The 14,650-nt window shown below is 47.1% G+C and overlaps 1 protein-coding gene across 3 annotated transcripts in view; it reads right to left on the bottom strand.

The window, feature by feature from the left end:
* The window catches only part of NPAS2 (neuronal PAS domain protein 2), a 248,538-nt gene that overhangs the window by 60,994 nt on the left and 172,894 nt on the right, over positions 1 to 14,650 (bottom strand). For all 3 annotated transcript variants that reach the window (XM_030201427.1, XM_030201428.1, XM_030201429.1), the window contains exons 11-12: positions 14,201 to 14,348; positions 537 to 621 (exon numbers count right to left, since the gene is read on the bottom strand). In XM_030201427.1, the coding sequence (XP_030057287.1) occupies positions 537 to 621; positions 14,201 to 14,348 (233 nt within the window). The remainder of the gene's footprint in view (positions 1 to 536; positions 622 to 14,200; positions 14,349 to 14,650) is intronic.

Below are 14,650 nucleotides of genomic sequence, written 5' to 3'. Positions count from 1 at the left end.
AAAGGAAGTCATTTTCACAGACACGGTTCCAAGTGTTTTTTTCATATCATAAAAAGAAGAGAGACTGAGGAATAAATCTTAAAGAGGAATCTACCAAATATAAATGAGATCAGTTTGCATTCACTGTAGACTCAGTACATGTGACTTCATCTCATGCATATTCACTGAGGATACCCAGAAAACTCAGCTGGCTGTTGGGCCCCCAGGACAGGTTTTAGAAGCCCTGCTTTATGGTTTATGTCACTGGAGTTATAACAGGAAAGCAATAAATAAAAATAATACAATAAATAAAACTTGATTCTATATTTAACTTTCAAACAACTGGCAAATAGGGGGCAGGTACAAGTGGCTATACAATGACATTCCTTTAAAGTACCAAGGAAAAAATGCTAAAGTATCCAGAAATGTCACCTTTCTATATATTGTACCTCCAATCATGTATTGCATCTTGCAAATCTCTACCTGCTGCATGGTGGACCACATTCTCTCTAGGTACAGTCTACTTTGCAATTACTTTCTCAAGAAACCATGTATACCTTTAGTGGTGAAGAGGTGATTACTTTTGGAGCCGAGTCTTCCAAACTCAATTTCTGTCTCCTTTCCACTCGGACATCTGTGTAACTAATAAACAAAATGAACAAAAAATGCATAGACAAAGAATTTCTACTTCTGGTATTATGGAATCTATTACTCAAAGACAAAACACTACATTTCTTGTACAGTTATGACTACAGTCTCAGCCACATCTGTTTTCATTCATGTGCTGAACAGCCCATAATTAATCCACTTCTTACAGGCTCCAGCTCTATGTGTCCTTTAATTGCCCTTTCCTATGTATATTTCATAAAGCGATTTTATTTACATGGTTCCAATCACTCTTGCTTTTTAGTCTGCATAATTCTAACTACAATACAGTATGTCCTACACTCCAAGGTATCTCATTTTTGATGAATATGAGTTTTGTCTGACTTACCTGGTAGGTCCCATGATGTATAGTTCTGATGCACAATATTATAACAGGAAGCCTAGTTTAAGTGGGGAAGTAGGTATCTACTTAGACACTAAAGACACATACATAGAGGGCCAGAGTCTATAAATTGCATCCAAAATGTGCACTAGAAAAGATTGGCGCTAAGCACGATTCTATAAAGAGTGTATACCCTTTATAGAATCGTGCTTACCACCAACAACCAAAGCTTTAAGCACTGGAGTTACACCTGTTGAAGCCAGGTGTAAATACTGGTGCCTAAGTTGGGCACATTGAGCCACTATTCTATAACTATGCGCACAACTTTTTGGAATGACCTGACATGCCCATGGCCATGCCCCCTTTTGAGGTACGTGCAATGGGAGTTAGGTGTACTGCCAACAAATTCTAATGGCTGCCAATTAACTTCAACAATTGGTTGTTAGCAACCAACTATTGAAGGTTCACAGCTTGTTAGCCAATTAATTTGCATGTGCATTTTGGAAGCATGCCTAAATTTAGACACACAAATCTGGGTGCCATATATGGAATCTAGGGGATACTGTATGTGTGTGTGTGTGTGTGTGTGTGTGTGTATAGAGAAACAGATATATGCATATGCATATATATGTGTGTGTATATATACACACACAGGGTAATGAGCAGCAGCTGGGGGAACCCGGGGCGGAGGAAGACATGGAATGGGATAAAGAGGAAGTGGGGGAAGAGGGGGAGGAGGAGTGCATGGAGGTCTCAGGTCTTGCTCAGACTCCAGCAGGAAAGGTAAAGGGTTTTGTGGCATCAGTATGGGCTAAACTGTGGACAGTTGGAGAAGAGAAAATAATACAGTGGCGAAGGAACTGGTGGAGAAAGCTAACCCATTAACTATCTGAGGATAGAAGACAGTGCCTGTGAGGGTTATGCTACAATTGGGAACAAGGCAAGGATTTACTGCTTTGTGGTATTCTGAATTAAGATTGAACTGTGTTGAGAAGGTGAATGTGAAAACCTGAACTGAATCTTTCATTATTGGTGATGAAACTAAGTGAAGACTAAGACTGTATTGAAGGAAAAGATTCTGTGAAAATAAAACCCTGTATTTTCAAGAAACTATGAGAATGCTGAGTTTTTGTGTGACCCTGCATTGAGCAGGAAAAAGGCTCAGGCCAGCCGGAGAGCGGCCAGACCGGGGCAATTACCAAACAGAGGAGAGGTGGTTTGGATCCTATACATTGGAGGGAGACAGCTAAGCTAAGCAGGGTTAGCCCTGGCCCCCAAGTGGAAGGAGGACCCTGGTTATACCATATGCAGTATATCAAGAAAATGTACTAAATAAATAAATACTGCTAATAGTGTATTATGGGTGAAAAATGTTACTGATGGTTCTTTATATTACTTGGAAAACATATATATATATATATATGGCAACAAGGAGAAAAAAATCTGAAGGAAAGGCTGAGAGAAGATGAGTAACAGAAAAAGGAAACAATTAGAGAAGAGAATAAATGTGGAAAAAGGAAAATTAATTAAGGGAATGCTAACAAAAACATCTAAATAAGAGAATAAAGAAAATAAGAAATAAATTGAAGAAAAGGTCAAGGAAGAAACAAAGGAAGATGAGACAGAAAACTGGTCACAAAAAATGGGGGGTACCAGAATGGATGTCATCACAGTTTGTGGAGTTATGTGCAAGATATTGGTTGTTTTCAGGTATCTGACCATGATCCTGCATGGCTGGATTTGGGTGGGTTTTGGGAAGAAACTAAAAAAGACTTCTGGAGACTTAGGGTCCTTTTTATAAAGGCATGGTAGGGCTACCACGCACCAAATCGGCCCTACTGCTCGGGTAGTACAGGAGCCAGTGGTAGTTCCAAAGTTGGTACATGCTGTCTCCTGCGGAGGGCATTCCCGGCAGCACAGTCACATTGCTGCGTGCTGCCCAATTACTGCAGGGTTAGTGTGTGAGCCCTTATCGCCAAGTAAATAGGAGGCGGTAAGGGCTCATTCGGTAAATGGCTAGCTACTACTATTACTATAAATCATTTCTATAGTGCTACCAGTCGTACGCAGCGCTTCACAATTGAACAAGAAGAAAAGACAGTCCCTGCTAAAAAGAGCTTACAATCTAAATCAGGACAGACAGACAGGACCAATAAGGATAAGGGTAAGACAGACAGAAGGACACATAGGGAAAGGGACTATTGAAGAGAGGAAGACAAGATAAAGGTTATGAGCAAGTGCCAAGTTAGGAGTCAAAAGCAGCATCAAACAGGTAGGCCTTTAGCCCGGATTTGAAGACGGCCAGGGATGGAGCTAGTCTTAATGGCTCAGGAAGCCCATTCCAGGCATAAGGTGCGGCGAGACAAAAGGAACGGAGTCAGGAGTTAACGATGGAGGAGAAAGGTGCAATTAGGAGAGATTTGCCTAGTGAACGGAGTTCCTGGGAGGGAGTGTAGGGAGAGATGAGGGTGGAGAGGTAGTGAGGGGCTGCAGAGTGAATGCACTTATAAGTCAATAAGAGGAACTTGAATTTTATACAGAAACGGATAGGGAGCCAGTGAAGTGACTTCAGGAGAGGGCTGATATGGGCATAACGACTTTGGCGAAATATTAGTTGTGCAGCAGAATTTTGAACAGATTGAAGAGGAGAGAGGTGGCTGAGTGGAAGACCTGTGAGAAGCAAGTTGCAGTAATCTATGCGAGAGGTGATGAGAGTGTGGATAAGGGTTCTGATAGCATGTTCAGAAAGGAAAGGGTGAATTTTGGCGATATTAAAAAGGAAGAAACGACAGGTTTTAGCAATCTGATGAATATGTGCAGAGAAGGAGAGGGAGGAGTCAAAGATGACCCCAAGCTTACGAGCAGATGAGACAGGAAGAATGAGTGTGTTGTCAACAGAAATTGAGAATGGGGGGAGAGGTTGGTTTAGGTGGGAAGATAAGGAGCTCAGTTTTGGACATATTGAGCTTCAGGTGGCGGTGAGATATCCAGGTAGCAATGTCAGAGAGGCAGGCAGATACCTTGGACTGGATTTCTGCCCAGATTTCTGGTGTGGAGAGGTAGATCTGGGAGTCATCAGTGTAAAGATGATAATGAAAACCGTGGGAAGAGATCAGAGCACCAAGGGAGGAAGTATAGATGGAGAAAAGGAGAGGTCCTAGGACGGATCCTTGAGGTACACCCACTGACTGCGGGATAGAGGAAGAGGAGGATCCACCAGAGTATACTAATTTGGGACTCAGCACCTGGCCATTATTGCCGAAAATAGAAATTTTCCTTTTTGGCAGATGTGCTAAGAGGTGGCCTGAGTGCATGGGAAAATCATCCACTAAAAGTAGCGAAGGACACTTTTTAGCGGGCCTTTGTATAAGGGCCCATTAATGAGTCTTTATTAGGAGATTATTAAATAATGATAATGGGGAAGTAAATGATAGCTTCTCTGGGATGCTTTAAAAGAAGCAGTGAGGGGACATTTAACAAAATGAGGAGCACATAAAAAGAGAGAAACAGACCATCAAGTTCTTAATGTAAGAGAAAAATTATGTCAATTAGAACTTCACCAAAAACAGCACCCAAGTGAGGTATTATTTAAGGAACGTCAATAAATTCGCACAGATTTGAGAGTTGCAAATAGCAAAAGGTAGATTTCATGTGGAGACAGTTAAAGCAAAGATTTGTTTTAAATTTGGTAAGAAGTCTGGCACAATGTTGCTAGATGTCTGCATAACAAGAGAGTAAAATAAGTTATTATAAAAATTATACTGATGTGGAGACTGGTTCCCAATTTAACGCATTTTATCAGAAATTATATAGTGCTGAAGGGGATTTCAGTAAAGCTGTAATAGACCAGTATTTAGATAACACTGAGCTTCCTAGGCTGTCTCCAGTAGACTGAGATATGTTGGACACCCCCTCACTTTCACATATATTGAATGGGCAGTTAAACATTTGAAAAGTAGAAAAGCTCCGGGACTGGATGGATTCTCTCAAAATTCTATAAAAGTTATTTGTAGGGGATATTGGGGAATTATTGCTTAGAGTGAAAAACACTTGCTGCAGGGTAATCCTTTAGGCGGGAGTTTTGATCTCATTGAAACTGGGTAAGGACTTGCATTATGCAATTCCTATCAAGGCTCTGGTAGAGTCAGAGCCGGTAAAAATGTACCAACTCCATCTTCAAAAGAAAAAAGTTACAACATTTATAATATATGGTTAAATTTATCGTTTTATATTTACATATTTTTTTGCCTTGTTAAAGCCTAATATTAAATCACTTTTTCCAGGGCCATTAATCAATAGGAATTCACTAACCCAATGTGACACATTCTATGATTGATTGATGACTAGTATTTGAGCCCTCAATCACATATTTGGAATTTTGTTTGACAATTTTTTAAAATATAAATTCATAATGTCAAAGAAGCTTCCCGTGAAGTCAGCTGTACTTGAGCATTTCACCATAACTCAAGATGGAAAATATTTTGTGTGCCATGTATGACACAGGACCCAGATGATTTGATGACAAGATCAGCACTTATTCAGGCAGTGATAAAAATGCTCCTCCAAGATCTTCCAATCTCAAAAGACATTTACAGCGCTTTCATTCCAGAAGTATTCAAAGCTGTGGGAGAGAAAGATGACTGCAAAAGCAAGGAACCAATGCCCAGTACTTCTAGCCAGGCAATAGGACCAGAAAACTTCACAGGCATCACATACGCTGTGTTGTGCACAATCTGCAGCTGGCAATAAAGCGAATGCTACATACCTGTAGAAGGTATTCTCCGAGGACAGCAGGCTGATTGTTCTCACTGATGGGTGACGTCTGCGGCAGCCCCTCCAATCGGAATCTTCACTAGCAAAAGTCTTTGCTAGCCCTCGCGCGCCGATGCGCACCGCGCATGCGCAGCCGTCTTCCGGCCCGAACCGGCTCGTGCCGGCCAGTCTCATATGTAGCAAGACAAAGAGAAGGGAAGACACAACTCCAAAGGGGAGGCGGGCGGGTTTGTGAGAACAATCAGCCTGCTGTCCTCGGAGAATACCTTCTACAGGTATGTAGCATTCGCTTTCTCCGAGGACAAGCAGGCTGCTTGTTCTCACTGATGGGGTATCCCTAGCCCCCAGGCTCACTCAAAACAACAACAATGGTCAATTGGGCCTTGCAACGGCGAGGACATAACTGAGATTGACCTAAAAAATTTACCAACTAACTGAGAGTGCAGCCTGGAACAGAACAAACAGGGCCCTCGGGGGGTGGAGTTGGATCCTAAAGCCCAAACAGGTTCTGAAGAACTGACTGCCCGAACCGACTGTCGCGTCGGGTATCCTGCTGCAGGCAGTAATGAGATGTGAATGTGTGGACAGATGACCACGTCGCAGCTTTGCAAATTTCTTCAATGGAGGCTGACTTCAAGTGGGCTACCGACGCCGCCATGGCTCTAACATTATGAGCCGTGACATGACCCTCAAGAGCCAGCCCAGCCTGGGCGTAAGTGAAGGAAATGCAATCTGCTAGCCAATTGGATATGGTGCGTTTTCCTACAGCCACTCCCCTCCTGTTGGGATCAAAAGAAACAAACAATTGGGCGGACTGTCTGTTGGGCTGTGTCCGCTCCAAATAGAAGGCCAATGCTCTTTTGCAGTCCAATGTGTGCAGCTGACGTTCAGCAGGGCAGGAATGGGGACGGGGAAAAAATGTTGGCAAGACAATTGACTGGTTCAGATGGAACTCCGACACAACCTTCGGCAAGAACTTAGGGTGAGTGCGGAGGACTACTCTGTTATGATGAAATTTGGTGTAAGGGGCCTGGGCTACCAGGGCCTGAAGCTCACTGACTCTACGAGCTGAAGTAACTGCCACCAAGAAAATGACCTTCCAGGTCAAGTACTTCAGATGGCAGGAGTTCAGTGGCTCAAAAGGAGGTTTCATCAGCTGGGTGAGAACGACATTGAGATCCCATGACACTGTAGGAGGCTTGACAGGGGGCTTTGACAAAAGCAAACCTCTCATGAAGCGAACAACTAAAGGCTGTCCTGAGATCGGCTTACCTTCCACACGGTAATGGTATGCACTGATTGCGCTAAGGTGAACCCTTACAGAGTTGGTCTTGAGACCAGACTCAGACAGGTGCAGAAGGTATTCAAGCAGGGTCTGTGTAGGACAAGAGCGAGGATCTAGGGCCTTGCTGTCACACCAGATGGCAAACCTCCTCCATAGAAAGAAGTAACTCCTCTTAGTGGAATCTTTCCTGGAAGCAAGCAAGATGCGGGAGACACCCTCTGACAGACCCAAAGAGGCAAAGTCTACGCTCTCAACATCCAGGCCGTGAGAGCCAGAGACTGGAGGTTGGGATGCAGAAGCGCCCCCTCGTTCTGTGTGATGAGGGTCGGAAAACACTCCAATCTCCACGGTTCTTCGGAGGATAACTCCAGAAGAAGAGGGAACCAGATCTGACGCGGCCAAAAAGGAGCAATCAGAATCATGGTGCCTTGGTCTTGCTTGAGTTTCAACAAAGTCTTCCCCACCAGAGGTATGGGAGGATAAGCATACAGCAGACCCTCCCCCCAGTCCAGGAGGAAGGCATCCGATGCCAGTCTGCCGTGGGCCTGAAGCCTGGAACAGAACTGAGGGACTTTGTGGTTGGCTCGAGATGCAAAGAGATCTACCAAGGGGGTGCCCCACACCTGGAAGATCTGTCGCACCACACGGGAATTGAGCGACCACTCGTGAGGTTGCATAATCCTGCTCAACCTGTCGGCCAGACTGTTGTTTACGCCTGCCAGATATGTGGCTTGGAGCACCATGCCGTAACGGCGAGCCCAGAGCCACATGCTGACGGCTTCCTGACACAGGGGGCGAGATCCGGTGCCCCCCTGCTTGTTGACGTAATACATGGCAACCTGGTTGTCTGTCTGAATTTGGATAATTTGGTGGGACAGCCGATCTCTGAAAGCCTTCACAGCGTTCCAGATCGCTCGTAACTCCAGAAGATTGATCTGCAGATCGCGTTCCTGGAGGGACCAGCTTCCTTGGGTGTGAAGCCCATCGACATGAGCTCCCCACCCCAGGAGAGACGCATCCGTGGTCAGCACTTTTTGTGGCTGAGGAATTTGGAAAGGACGTCCCAGAGTCAAATTGGACCAAATCGTCCACCAATGCAGGGATTCGAGAAAACTCGTGGACAGGTGGATCACGTCTTCTAGATCCCCCGCAGCCTGAAACCACTGGGAAGCTAGGGCCCATTGAGCAGATCTCATGTGAAGGCGGGCCATGGGAGTCACATGAACTGTGGAGGCCATGTGGCCCAGCAATCTCAACATCTGCCGAGCTGTGATCTGCTGGGACGCTCGCACCCGCGAGACGAGGGACAACAAGTTGTTGGCTCTCGTCTCTGGGAGATAGGCGCGAGCCGTCCGAGAATCCAGCAGAGCTCCTATGAATTCGAGTCTCTGCACTGGGAGAAGGTGGGACTTTGGATAATTTATCACAAACCCCAGAAGCTCCAGGAGGCGAATAGTCATCTGCATGGACTGCAGGGCTCCTGCCTCGGATGTGTTCTTCACCAGCCAATCGTCGAGATATGGGAACACGTGCACCCCCAGCCTGCGAAGTGCCGCTGCTACTACAGCCAAGCACTTTGTGAACACCCTGGGCGCAGAGGCGAGCCCAAAGGGTAGCACACAGTACTGGAAGTGACGTGTGCCCAGCTGAAATCGCAGATACTGTCTGTGAGCTGGCAGTATCGGGATGTGCGTGTAGGCGTCCTTTAAGTCCAGAGAGCATAGCCAATCGTTTTCCTGAATCATGGGAAGGAGGGTGCCCAGGGAAAGCATCCTGAACTTTTCTTTGACCAGATATTTGTTCAGGGCCCTTAGGTCTAGGATGGGACGCATCCTCCCTGTTTTCTTTTCCACAAGGAAGTACCTGGAATAGAATCCCAGCCCTTCCTGCCCGGATGGCACGGGCTCAACCGCATTGGCGCTGAGAAGGGCGGAGAGTTCCTCTGCAAGTACCTGCTTGTGCTGGAAGCTGTAACACTGAGCTCCCGGTGGACAATTTGGAGGTATGGAGGCCAAATTGAGGGTGTATCCTTGCCGGACTATTTGAAGAACCCACTGATCGGAGGTTATGAGAGGCCACCTTTGGTGAAAAGCTTTCAACCTCCCTCCGACTGGCAGGTCGCCCGGCACTGACACTTGGATGTCGGCTATGCTCTGCTGGAGCCAGTCAAAAGCTCGTCCCTTGCTTCTGCTGGGGAGCTGAGGGGCCTTGCTGAGTCGCACGCTGCTGACGAGAGCGAGCGCGCTGGGGCTTAGCCTGAGCCACAGGCTGTCGAGAAGGAGGATTGTACCTACGCTTGCCAGAAGAGTAGGGAACTGTCTTCCTTCCCCCGAAAAATCTTCTACCTGTAGAGGTAGATGCTGAAGGCTGCCGGCGGGAGAACTTGTCGAATGCAGTATCCCGCTGGTGGAGCTGCTCTACCACCTGTTCGACCTTCTCTCCAAAAATGTTATCCGCACGGCAAGGCGAGTCCGCAATCCGCTGCTGGAGTCTGTTCTCCAGGTCGGAGGCACGCAGCCATGAGAGCCTGCGCATCACCACACCTTGAGCAGCGGCCCTGGACGCAACATCAAAGGTGTCATACACCCCTCTGGCCAGGAATTTTCTGCACGCCTTCAGCTGCCTGACCACCTCCTGAAAAGGCTTGGCTTGCTCAGGGGGGAGCGCATCCACCAAGCCCGCCAACTGCCGCACATTGTTCCGCATGTGTATGCTCGTGTAGAGCTGGTAGGACTGAATTTTGGCCACGAGCATAGAAGAATGGTAGGCCTTCCTCCCAAAGGAGTCTAAGGTTCTAGAGTCTTTGCCCGGGGGCGCCGAAGCATGCTCCCTAGAACTCTTAGCCTTCTTTAGGGCCAAATCTACAACTCCAGAGTCATGAGGCAACTGGGTGCGCATCAGCTCTGGGTCCCCATGGATCCGGTATTAGGACTCGATCTTCTTGGGGATGTGGGGATTAGTTAGAGGTTTTGTCCAGTTCGCCAGCAATGTCTTTTTCAGGACATGGTGCATGGGGACTGTGGACGCTTCCTTAGGTGGAGAAGGATAGTCCAGGAGCTCAAACATTTCAGCCCTGGGCTCGTCCTCCACAACCACCGGGAAGGGGATGGCCGTAGACATCTCCCGGACAAAGGAAGCGAAAGACAGACTCTCAGGAGGAGAAAGCTGCCTTTCAGGAGAGGGAGTGGGATCAGAAGGAAGACCCTCAGACTCCTCGTCAGAGAAATATCTGATGTCTTCCTCTTCTTCCCATGAGGCCTCACCCTCGGTGTCAGACACAAGTTCACAAACCTGTGTCTGCAACCGCGCCCGGCTCGACTCAGTGGAGCCACGTCCACGATGGGGGCGTCGAGAGGTAGACTCCCTCGCCCGCATCGGCGAAGCTCCCTCCGCCGACGTAGTCGGGGAGCCTTCCTGGGAGGCGACCGCAGTCGGTACCGCACGCGGCACCGACGCCGGAGACCTCACCCCGGGCGATGGACCAGCCGGCGCCACGCTCGAAGGTACCGGTGGCGCAAGCACCGCCGGTACCGGAGGGGTAGGGCGCAACAGCTCTCCCAGAATCTCTGGGAGAACGGCCCGGAGGCTCTCGTTCAGAGCGGCTGCAGAAAAAGGCATGGAAGTCGATGCAGGCGTCGACGTCAGAACCTGTTCCGGGCGTGGAGGCTGTTCCGGGCTGTCCAGAGTGGAGCGCATCGACACCTCTTGGACAGAGGGTGAGCGGTCCTCTCGGTGCCGATGCCTGCTGGGTGCCGACTCCCTCGGCGACCCAGAGCTCTCGGTGCCGACACGGGAAGGGGACCGGTGTCGATGCTTCTTAGATTTTTTGCGAAGCACGGCACCGGCGCTTCCCGGCACCGACGAGGAGGACGTAGAATCCAGCCGTCTCTTCCTCGGGGCCGAGACCGAAGAGGGTCGATCTTGGGGGGGCTGTACCGCAGGAGCCCTCAGGGTAGGGGGAGACCCACCCGAAGGCTCACCGCCACCAGCAGGGGAATGGACAGCCCTCACCTGCACTCCAGACGAAGCACCACCGTCCGACGACATCAGCAGACGAGGTCCCGGTACCACCGACGTCGATACAGTCGTCCGATGTCTCAGCGCTGATGCAGAGGGTCGATGCCTCGATGCACTGGCGGCCGAGGATGAAGGTCTGGACGCTGAAGACGTCGATGCACTCGATACCCCCGGTGCCGATGCTGACGAAGAGCCCGAGAACAAAAAGTTCCACTGGGCTAACCTCGCTACCTGAGTCCGCTTCTGTAAAAGGGAACACAGACTACAGGCCTGAGGGCGGTGCCCGGCCCCCAGACACCGAAGACACGAAGCGTGTCTGTCAGTGAGCGAGATTACCCGGGCGCACTGGGTGCACTTCTTGAAGCCGCTGGAAGGCTTCGATGTCATGGGCGGAAAAATCACGCCGGCGAAATCAAAAGTCGAAATGGCGGAATTTGGCACCAGAAAATTAGAGGAAGGAAATTTCGACCGGGGCCTAAGTAAGGCCTACCCCGACGACGAAAGAAAACTTACCGGGGCGAAAAAAACTCGAACTAGAGGAAGGGAAAAACCACAAGAGGTCTTTCCAAAACAATTTTTAGAGTTTCTAACAGAAACGAGTCGAAAACAACGCGCGAGGTCGACTTTTCGGGGCACGAACGGCAAAGCACAACTGTACCGAGCGCGGAGAAAAGAAGACTGGCCGGCACGAGCCGGTTCGGGCGGGAAGATGGCCGCGCATGCGCGGTGCGCATCGGCGCGCGAGGGCTAGCAAAGGCTTTTGCTAGTGAAGATTCCGATTGGAGGGGCTGCCGCGGACGTCACCCATCAGTGAGAACAAGCAGCCTGCTTGTCCTCGGAGAAAAGACAGTCTACAAGAAGAACATGCTGCTGCTCTGATTGACAAGGTGAAGAATGTAGTTATTCCTGCCAGAACACCTAAAGTTGTTTCCATTTTGAAGAGATGTGATGGAAAAGTAGCAATGATTGATCAAGCTATACTCTGGGGCAGTATCACCTGAGGATGAATTTGATTTTGAAAGATCTCTGGATCACCAGGAGCGTGCAAAGTGTCTCTGCACAGAAAAGGATTCCACTGAATCCACAGAGAAGAAATTGAGCTCCTTGAGTATTGCATTCAGTTCTGGTCACCGTATCTCAACAAAGATACAGCGGAATTAGAAACGTTTCAAAGACGAGCAATCAAAATGATAAAAGGGATGGAACTCCTCTCGTATGAGGAAAGGCTAAGGAGGTTAGGGCTCTTCAGCTTGGAAAAGAGCTGAATGAGGGGGGATATGATTGAGGTCTATAAAATCCTGAGTGGTGTAAATCGATTTTTTTACTCATTCCAAAAGTATGAAGACTAGGGGACACTCAAGGAAGTTACATGGAAATATTTTTAAAATGAATAGTTAAGCTCTGGAACTCTTTTCCGAAGGATATGGGAAAAGTGGTTAGCGTATCTGGTTTTTAAAAAGGTTTGGACAAGTTCCTGGAAGAAAAGTCCATTGTCTGTTATTGAGACAGACATGGGGAAGCAACTGCTTGCCTTGGGATTTGTAGCATGGAATGCTGCCACGATTTGGGCTTCTGCCAAGTACTTGTGACCTGGCTTGTCAACTGTTGGAAACAGGATACTGGGCTAGATGGACCATTGGTCTGACCCACTAAGGCTACTCTTATGTTCTTATGTACATTTCAACTAAATTTCTCACTTAGTAAAAGACTTACTCTCATTTCTTCATAAAACAAGTTTCTGATTTAATCAACAAATGGTCTTCTCTATGTCTATGTTGGTGGGGAGGGCTAGATACAAAAAAAATGATGCTCGTCCCAAAGATTAACTTCACACTACGTATGCTTCCCATACTTCTCCACCCCAGCACATACAAAATGCTTGAGAAAATCTTGTCTACATTTTCATGGGCCAATAAACAACCATGCATTGCAATGAAGAAGTTGAAAATGTCCAAATCTCATGGTAGATCAATTTCCCTAGATATCATGTAGCTTTCTTTTATGCCAGAGCTCATAATGGAATTACTACTATGGACATTTCTTCTGCACCATTGTGGCTAAGGTTTGAAGCTGAACGATGGTCTAAAACTCCCATACACTTTCTCCCTATAACCTGTCTTGAAAAACAGTTCTCTAATGAATTACTGACTTCCTCTCAGATTGCTTTTTCTGAAGTGGACAAATACATTCAAATTCCCTGGTCTTCCACATTCTCCTATGGAATAATCTGCTCTTTCAAATCCAAAACAAATGTTTGAACTGGCCGTCTTGGAGAAATGCTGGTACTGTATTGGTAAATAATCTTATAGATGGCTCTTCTTGGCTTCCTTTTGCCTCTTTTGATAAACAGATACGGCCTGTCACCTAATCATTATTTTCAGTAGATTTAATTTAAACATTGCATATCCTTTAAGTTGTCCATCTCTACAGTTAATCCTGAGTTACCAAGTTGCTGGGAGCTTTGTCAGTCACTCTCAGCTGGTCCTAAGATTGCCTCTAAATGGTATGTTACTGCAACAATGGAAATTCACATCGAGTCTTGAGCTAATGCCTCATGGGAAAAAGACCTAGACATTACTACTCCTGGGGAAAAATGGCAAATACTGTGGCCCTTTCTCATCAAATCCACTTGAGCTGCAGCCATTATTCAGTCCATATATTTCCTCCTACACAAAGCACTATGGACTCTGTACAAGCTTGCCAAAATTTCTGAATCTTCAGATAGGGAGCCCTTTTACTAAGTCGCGCAAGCGTCTATGCGCACCCAACGTGCGCCAAAATGGAGTTACCGCCTGACTACCATGTGGCTCTTGCGGTAATTTCATTTTTGGCGTGTGTCTGATACTCGCGTCTGTAAAATTTATTTTGGGCGCGCGTAACGGATGCGCGCCAAGTGGCATTTGGCATACATAGGTGATTACTGCCATTTTGCCGCACGTCCATTTTTGGCAAAAAAGAAAGGCATTTTTTGTAGGTGTGTTGAAAAATAATTCTGCACGTGCCTAAACATGCGTCTACACTACCGCAGGCCATTTTTCAGCGCACCTTAGTAAAAGGACACCTAGGTGACTACTTGCCCTCTTAAGCTATGTGTCCTCTTATAAAATGAACCTCTATATGAGTAGGAGGATTGGCAAATATAATAAATGGGATCATACCTCATCACAGTGTGTGTACATACAATGAATTCAGGCTTGGAGTTCCACTGGTGGTAGGTAATATAGTAGTGTGTCTGAAGCCAGATCCATTGCTGTCCTTTGGTCAGAAACCGATAGCAGCAAGATTTCCCCTTGCCAAACTGCATCACTGTTAGCAGGAAATACACAGTGCACATAATAAATTTTAAAATTGTGAACATGATAACACTCTCTCAAAGAATCATTCAGTAACAGAAGATGGCAGGATCCTGATCCAAAAAAGCTAACCAGAATCAAAACTATAGAACTTTCAGGTATGAGCTTTTTTGGATTGCAATTCCCATCCAACATAACTTGCTTAAAAAGAATTAAGATAGCATCAGGACAGTCTGGATAATGCCAGGAAAATCTGGGTATGGCCCCACTGAGTGGTACTTATCCAGGTAAGAGTTGCTCCTACCCAGATAGATA

Source organism: Microcaecilia unicolor, chromosome 4 (assembly GCF_901765095.1).
Source record: "Microcaecilia unicolor chromosome 4, aMicUni1.1, whole genome shotgun sequence".
In the NCBI taxonomy this organism is placed as follows: Eukaryota; Metazoa; Chordata; class Amphibia; order Gymnophiona; family Siphonopidae; genus Microcaecilia; species Microcaecilia unicolor.
This window is presented reverse-complemented; position numbering and strand designations above follow the sequence as displayed.